The sequence below is a fragment of the Ceratotherium simum genome, chromosome 3 (genome assembly GCF_057802395.1).
Source record: "Ceratotherium simum simum isolate JZ-2026a chromosome 3, ASM5780239v1, whole genome shotgun sequence".
NCBI classification, from domain to species: domain Eukaryota; kingdom Metazoa; phylum Chordata; class Mammalia; order Perissodactyla; family Rhinocerotidae; genus Ceratotherium; species Ceratotherium simum.
The window spans coordinates 62,083,324-62,091,493 of record NC_141902.1 but is presented as its reverse complement, the minus strand read 5'-3'; the positions used below and the strand labels follow the sequence as shown (position 1 = coordinate 62,091,493).

The following is an 8,170-nucleotide window of genomic DNA, read 5'->3' as shown; positions in this document are numbered from 1 at the left end:
CTTTGTTCAAATTCATGTTTAGCAAAAGTGCTTTTCTGCACCCAAGCCCTGCAGGAAGCCGTCCTGCTGCTTCCCTTCTCCTGATGTACTTCCTGTTTGCACCACTCATGCTAGACAATGGGTGGTCTTGGGGAATCATCCCATTCTCCCAGCTGCTGGTATAATGGAAACTTAAGATGTTAGACCAGGAAGGGGCCCTAGAAATTGTCCTGTGTCCATTTTTATAGATGGAGAAAATGACGCCCGGAGAGGAGACGTCAATTACTCGATGTCACACAACCAGTCAGCGGCAGAGCTGGGCCTGGACCCCCCACTCCCGGTCTCTGGCATCCTGCCCACTGCTCCTCTCCAGCCCTTTATCATTTCCTCTCCAGCCCTCTTGTCTAGGGCCTTCATCGCTCTACTCTGGCTCTTCCAAGTTTCCTGTGGCGTCCACACTGCTCCGTGCCAGTCCACCTCGCAGCCTGACAACTCTGCTCCATGACAACCCTGGCCTGGTGAGAGTGCGAGGGTGCGCTGGTGGCCTGGAAGTCCCTGCCCAACATCCCTTGTCTCATGATGGGCCCCAGCCCTCCTCCCAGAACAGACTCTGCCCAGCTCTGAGCCTGGCTAGGACTGTGAGCATGTACCTTCTCTGGCTCTGAGCTCAGAAGATCCATGTCCCTGTGTGTCTCCCTCACTATATCAGCTGAGTGACCTTAAGCATGTCACCGCTCTAGACCTGACTACTCTTCTTAAAAATAGGGATAACATTAGAACATAACACCTAGAGCTGCTGTGAAGATAAAAAGTCAAAGATATGGAATAGTGCTTTGTAAACAGCAAAGCATCATTCCAATGTAAAACGTTGGTGTTCCCCAGACCCCAACACAGGGCTGGGCACAGAGCAGATGACTAGTGAATAACTGTAGAACAGTGGTTCTCAACTGTGGGTGATTTTGACACCCCAGGGGACGTTGGGTGATATCTAGAGACATTTTTGTTCAACACAACTGGGTCGGGTTGCTATGGCATCTGATTGTGGAGGGCAGGGATGCTGCTAAACATCTTACAGTGCACAGGACAGCCCTCACAGCAAAGAATTATCTGGCCCCAAATGTCAATAGTGCTGAGGTTCAGAAGCCTCACTGTAGATGAATGAAAGTGTGAAATTGTATCTGTAGATACAGACGTGGGGTGCTGTTCCCGAAAGGCAAAGGAGCCGCGGCTGGGGAGGTGACCATCGAGATACCATGGTGACCAAGAGCAGGAACCACCCACGGTGAAATGAGATGGCCACGCCCAGCTTTGATAAGTTGAAAACATTTTATTTCAATTCTATCCTTGGGAGGCAGCATAAATAATCACAGAAGACCACAAAGGTCAATGGGGAAGAAAAAAAAGCTCAAGAAGTGTGGGGAGGAGGAGATGAGAGCTGACACTGTCTGGCCGCAGGAGTGGGAGGTGAGGAGACCCTGCTTTAGCTGGCTGAGAGGTGTAAGGTTCTTGGAGGAAAAGCCCGAGGGGTTGGGGGGGGCTTTCCCTGCCCAGGTCACCTGGAGGGGCTGTGGGTGCCCCGGTCACCCATCTGGATGGATGTTCTGCAGGGCGGCCATGGGAAGAGCAGGTGTGGAGTATAATGCATGTAGTAGATCCTAGCTAATGAGAGAGAAGAGTGGACACCCATTTCTTGATCCCCAGGCCAGATCTCACCCCCAAACCATGACTCTTCTGAGAAGAACAGTGTTTATGGACTCTGTGGATAGTGGGAAATGAAGGGAGAAAAGGAGGAAAAAAAGAAAATGTGTAGAAGACCAAATGAAATGTGGCGTTTCAGAGTCCTGTGACCTCGGGCCACTTCTCGGTTTCCTCATCTGTAAAATGAAAAGAATGAACCCTACCTCCTGGAGCGGATGTGAGGTGCAATGAGATCTTATGTGTCAAAGAACTGTGTAAACTTTAAAGTGCTATATGACGTGAGGGGCTGTGGTCATTCTACAAGTGTAAGGCTGAAAGTGGCTGAGATCGCAGTGGCGAGAGACACACGCGGAGCATCTCTTGAAGCAATCGGACCCCTGCTCTGCCTTCCCCGGGCCGAGCTCCCCCCTTCTCAGCCTCAGCTTCCAGGAGGAAGAGGCCTCATCTCAGAGGGAGTCCCCCAGGGAGTAAGAGCAGAGGGTGGGGGTCAGGAGGGGCACTGTGAGGGGCCTCAACTGGGCAGTGTGACACATTGGCACTACTGGTGTTGGGCAGACGGTAGAAGTGGTTTCCAGTTTTCATTCTTCACAGAGACTTGGGCACCGGTGAAACCCCCATGGGATTGGCATCTTGATGCAGTGGGAAGGGCCCTGGCCACAGGGTCTGGACACCCTAGGTCCTGGGCCTGGGTCCACTGTTGACCTGCTGGGTGACTTAGTAGGTCACTTCCCCATTGCAACCCTCAGTTCCGTCAACTGTAAAATGGGGACACTATTCCCTACCCTGCCTGCCTCACAAATTAAATGGGAAAAGGGTGTTGCAAGAGCTTTGAAGAGAATCATGGGAAGGCAAAGGGTCATTATGGCCTTGGCGAGCAATCCTCTTAATTCCCTGAAGACAAGAAAGAGAGGGCAAGAGACAGACAGGAGCTGGGCTGCTTGCAACCCTTGTCAGGACAATTGGGCTTCTGGGGCTTCGAGGGAATAGAGGGAGGTGGGGGAAGTGGAGGAAGAGCTGACACGCGCAGTCCGGCGATATGGTCCATCAGGGATGCTGCGAGCCACAGCAGGGAGTGCTGAGAAGTCCTGGCAGCCCCCTTTGCGGGGGGAAGTTCAAGTTCTAAGTCTACTGGGATGCTGGCTTCCCGCTGCGCTCCCTGGTCCATTGACGGCACCCCTCAGAGAGTCCGTGGTCTTTGCCTGGCCGAGAGGAAGCCAAGGCTCCTGGGGTGGCAGGGAAAGGGGCTGACAGCGGTGGGTCTCCGGGAGAGGCTGGGGACTTTTATTAGCATGAGGTCAAGAGGTCAAAGGTCAGCTTCCAGTTCTTGAGGTGGCAGGTGGGAGTCCTCAGGCTCTCCCCCAGCTCCAGTCCTGGCTCTGTCTCTGGGATCACCGGATAAGGGAAAGTTAAGGGATGAGTAGAAACAACGGAGAGATCGGCTTAGAAAGCAGCCCACCCGGGGAGCTAACAGTTCTTGGGGCTGTTGCGCAAGTTTTTCAGTTCCAGCTGTAGCTGCCGAATGCGGATATCCTTCTGCACCAGCTCCTCTTTCAACCGCCGAATCTCATCCTGCTGCCGGAAGAACATTCGGAGGAGCTGGGGTGGACGAAGAGAGGGGGCCACGGAGGGCCAGGGAGAGAGCAGGTGAGAAGTGACTTCTCGAGTGGGTATCTGGACCCCTGCCCCGCCCTTCTCCCCCCAGGCCTTCCACTGCTCCCCCACTTCAGCATCCCAGGTGACTCGTGTCACTGCAGCTCTCCCTTCTCCAGACCCAGCTCACAGCTCCTACTTTCCTCTGTGAGGTAGGAAAAGAGAAAGCTGTGGCCTATGCAGACCTGGCTCAGGGTCACCGCGGAAGGGTGAGTCCACAGAGGCCAGTTTTCCAGACATCCCAAGCTTACCTTTTTAGGGGTCCAAATCTAACACATTTATTTACCATTCTGGATGGAAACCTTTCTAAAATGTTTTACATCTGTCTCTTCTTAAGGAGGCCTAGGGTACAGAATGAAACCTAGTGCTTTTCCTGCTGACAGGTGACTATCATAGGAACACCAAAGTTTGCACGGGGCAGTGATTCATTTGCTGAGGTGCGCAAGGGCGAAGCACAGGTATCTTGACAGACCTTCACGCAGAGGACTCTCGGGATTGACCAGTCTCTCCATTTCTTCCGTAAAACAGACCGACAGACACCCACAAAACACTGAGCCCTGGAAGGCAGCCGGCCACCTGAGGACTCCACACACTTGAGTTCAATGTCACCAACAAACAGTGGTGTTTGTCCTCAAACTTCCTGGTGTGAGTTGCATTTGTTCTTGCAATTGCATAATTTAATTAAATCTGACATAAACTGATGAAATATGAATACAAAAAGAGAGTTGCTGTTTCTATAAAAACTAAGTTGAATGCATTAGAAAATCTTCATAGAGGCAATGCTAAAAAAGTTGCTGCTGTATTAGGTGTAGATGATATTACCATAACAGATTGGGGAATATTCTATATCTTGATTGTGTGATAGTGGTTACACAGCTGTATGCGCTTGTTAAAACTCACGGAACTGTACGCTACAAAGAATGAATTTTACCATAGGTAAATCAGACCTCAATAACTTGTCAAAAAAAATAGGGAAAACTTTGAAAAAACTAGGGCTTTGTTTTCAGGTTGACTTTAAGTTCTTATTCCACCTAAAAGCAACTAAAATCGGAAATTAGAGTTAAAGTGTGATTTACGTGAAAAAGACAGCTGATCCCAACCAGGGGAGGCCTCAAAGAAAACATCTTGATCCTGCATCAAAATATGTTGGAGGAATCTTTATGTTTTTGTTTTAAATGAAAAAAAATGGTTTAAAGAATATATATATATATCATTTTTATGATTCTTTCCTTTAACTGACTTTAAAAAAAAAATTAACCAACAAACCAGTCCTGGTTACATCTGTTCAGAGGGATGATACGCAGTTTGCCCTACAGTAAATTATTTACGCACTCCCGTGCCTTCTAAGTTCTCAAAATGTCTTTGCGTAATTTCTTGGTTAGCTTTTGTTAAAAATACAGCTTTATTGAGGTGTAATTCACATACAATAAAGCTCACTAATTTTAAGTGTACAATTCAGTGATTTTTAGTGAAGTTATAGAGTTGTGCAACCATTAGTCTCCTCCCCTGTATCAAGCTACCAATTGTCTCTTCACACTTAGCCCAATGTGTGTACCACCTGCAGCTCCATTTTCTAATTGGTTGCTTCTGGTCTACTGTGATGATTAAAATTGTGGGCAAAAACGGAGTTAGCAGGCTCTGAGCAAATTTCTTCCCACTGAGGAGGTGCACAAACTTTAATGTAAAGAGACTGTGGCATCTGTGTTGTCGGCTCAGAGACCCTTTAAGATTTTCCTCCACATCCTCAGTTCTGATGCATACAGATAAGTCTATAGCTAAGTGTTACTCAGTGTAACTACTGTTCAACTCCCCCTTCTCCACACTCGATACTGGAACTGAGTTCGGGCTCTTGTTATGGCCCACACCCACCTGGGCTAGTACAGCAAATTCAGGTACCTCTATCTTCTCAGGGTACTTAAAAATATATATTTTTTAATGGAAGATGCCAAATATATGCAAAAGAATAAGGATTGGACCATGAACCTTCAAGTACTCATCACCTGGCTTCAACAGATAACATGTGACCCACTTCCTCTGCACACCCCCCTTGGGGATTATTTTGAAACAAATCCCATTTATCACATGATTTCGTTCAGCCCTAGAAATCTGAGCATCTCTATAATGGCACATAAATATATTTTACAGCAACTATCAGTTTGCCTGCCAATTTTCCCTTTAAGATGTTCCCCTCCCCGATGTTATCCCCTCCCCTCCAGGGTGGACTGGACCTAGTAACTTGCTTCAAATGAATAGAAAATGGCAGAAGTGACAGGATGTCATTTCCAAGGTTAGGTTACAAAAGGACCGGCTTCTGTCTTGGATACTCTCTCTTGCTCACTCACTCTGAGGGACACCAGCTGCCATGTTTTGAGCTGCCCTATGGAGAGGTCCATTTGGCAAGGACCCGAGGGAGGCCTCTGGCCAACAACCCACGAGGAACTGAGACCTTCAGTCCAACAACTTGTGAGGAAATGAGTCCTGCCAGCAACACGTGAGTGAACTTGGAAGCAGGTCCTTTCTCAGCTGAGCCTCCAGATATGACTGTAGCCCTAGCTGACAGTTTACTCCCTTATGAGAGACTTGGAGCCACAGGCACCCACAGAAACTAAGAGATAAATGTTTGTGAGTTTAAGTCATTAAGTTTTGGGGTAATTTGTGACAATAGATAGCTAACAGATAGCTAATATGCCAATAGATAGCAAACATGGTTAGCCTCTTTGAGCACTTAGTATGAGCCAGGAAGACTGCTAGACACTTAGGGATTATCTCTTTAATGCTCACAGCATTTCATATCTCCATTTTACCATGAGGAAATGGACTTAGAAAGGTCAGGAAACTTGCTCGGGCACAGCCAGGAAACGGCAGAGCCAGGATTCAAATGCAGACGGATCCATGCAGCCATCTCTACTTCAGCTGCATCAAGCCAAGTGTCTGGCACACGGGAGGCATTCTGCGGATCCCGGTTGAGCTGAACTGTCTTGGCACCAGGGATTGAGGGTGTGGTTGGAAGGAGAAGCCTTTGGGGCACATGGACAAGGCCCAGCTATGGATGCCCTTGAATGAGCTGCTCCCATTCCAAATGGTACAAAGAGTACTTTCATAAACAGCCTCTTCCACAAAAACAGGAAACTGTCAGACCCTGTTGCCACTGCAGTGCCAGGGAGGAAGGCAGTGCTGTAATGCATGAGGCCGGCTTTTCCCCGTGAGTCAGGAATTTATAACTCCCGTAACAACAAATGACAGCAACATTCTGAATTGAATTCATGAGGAGACACGTAACGCTGTGGTTTAGTGAATTTGAGGTAGGGGGAGGGGCGTCAATATCCCTACCATATCCCAGCCTCTATTTATTGGGGTCAGAGGCAACGGAAGCCAATAGCAGGCTACTTATGGTATTTGTCACTGAAAGAAAAATGTCTCAGAATCGAGCTGGCTTAAAGGCCTGAAGCCCGTAATTGAAATGTAAGGTCTCGCTCTTCCAGAGCCTGTGGAGGTAATAACTTATATTCCTTACCTCGTTCTCTGTCCGGGGTGGGACATTTTCTAATAAATCTATTCCGTTGACCACAACGCTCTTCTTTTCTTTGATGGGAGCCTTAAATACCATTTTTGAGGACTTCTTATAGCCTTCTTTCAACGACATCAGCACGGGATCTAAGGAAGCAAGGAACACGTTCTCACTGACCGTTCGATGGGCTGGCAGGTGATGGTGTTGACCACTGACACCCGGCTTGACAGTGGCTGAGTGTGAGGGGAAGTTCAAACAGGAGGAGAGGCAAGGGAAATGGGGCGAGCTAGACCGTAGGCGAGGGCTGCAGTCTCTTAGCCTCCTCTGTGAGGTCCACCCCTTGCGGTACCTCGGTTGATGCCTCCCAGCCATTCATCAGGGGTCAGAGCTGGCTCCGTGCCCGGCGTCATGGGGTAAATGTCTTCCTGGTAGGAATCCGACTACAGCGGGGGGAGCAGAAGAGTGGACAGATGGGGGGCTGCCGAGAGAACCCCTGCTCTCCAGCCAGATGCTTCTCCTTGCCGACCTCCAACCCTACTACCTGCTTTCCTGCCTCCGAGCCTTTGCACTCACAGGCTTGGAATTCCCACCCTGATTAGTGAGCAAGCCAAACTGTCCCCACCTTAGAATGTCCCCCACCCCCCACCCCAAATTGGGCCTGAAGCCCTCAGTTCATAGGACCTCCTTCTTCTGGGCGCCTCCAAGCTTACAGTCAGCAGTGAGCGAGCTAGGATTCAATGCAGGGGTCCCTTCGGAGGCCAGCCCAGCCCCACTTACCCTCCGGGGCACGATCATGGAGATGGGCTCGATCAGGCCCTTGAGAGTCACCAGCTTGTAGAAGCGGAACACCTCGCAGGCCGACACATCCAGCCCGTGCTTGGGCATGACCCCTGTGGACAGGCACACATGGCTCCAGGGGGGCCTGGGAATCCCGCCTCTGTGCCCCTCCACCCTGAGGCCCTGGCCAGGGGAAAGGCCCAGGGGGTGGGCATTAGGTGTGGGGGCAACGCCCCATGCAGAGGGCAGCAGGTGGGCTGGGGGCTTCTTGAGTCAGGTCTGCCTCTGGGTGGTAACTTCTCAAATAAGCCCTGTGGGCTAGACCTGCCTCACCAAGGTGCATGCTTTAGAATCGGGGCCTTTCAGAACTGGAAGGGGCTGTAGATATATTTGAATCTAGTCCATTCTTTCTATAGATGAGACTCCTGAGGGTCAGAGGGGAAGGGGAAGGTCACAGAGTGTTGTTACAGTATAAGTCACAGAGCCCATCACCTTCTGAAATGAACTGGCTTCCCTAAGCCTGTGTCACTGGTCCTCAGACAGAAAGAAGGACGGAGA

At 49.7% G+C, this 8,170-nt stretch overlaps 1 protein-coding gene across 1 annotated transcript in view; it reads right to left on the bottom strand.

Annotated features, from left to right (window-relative positions):
- Positions 1 to 1,297: 1,297 nt before the first annotated feature.
- The window catches only part of CORO2B (coronin 2B), a 136,842-nt gene continuing 129,969 nt past the window's right edge, over positions 1,298 to 8,170 (bottom strand). Inside the window, exons 9-12 of the mRNA XM_004421745.3 lie at positions 7,613 to 7,725; positions 7,185 to 7,275; positions 6,842 to 6,981; positions 1,298 to 3,273 (exon numbers count right to left, since the gene is read on the bottom strand). Coding sequence (XP_004421802.2) covers positions 3,142 to 3,273; positions 6,842 to 6,981; positions 7,185 to 7,275; positions 7,613 to 7,725 — 476 coding nt within the window. The 3' untranslated portion in view covers positions 1,298 to 3,141. The remainder of the gene's footprint in view (positions 3,274 to 6,841; positions 6,982 to 7,184; positions 7,276 to 7,612; positions 7,726 to 8,170) is intronic.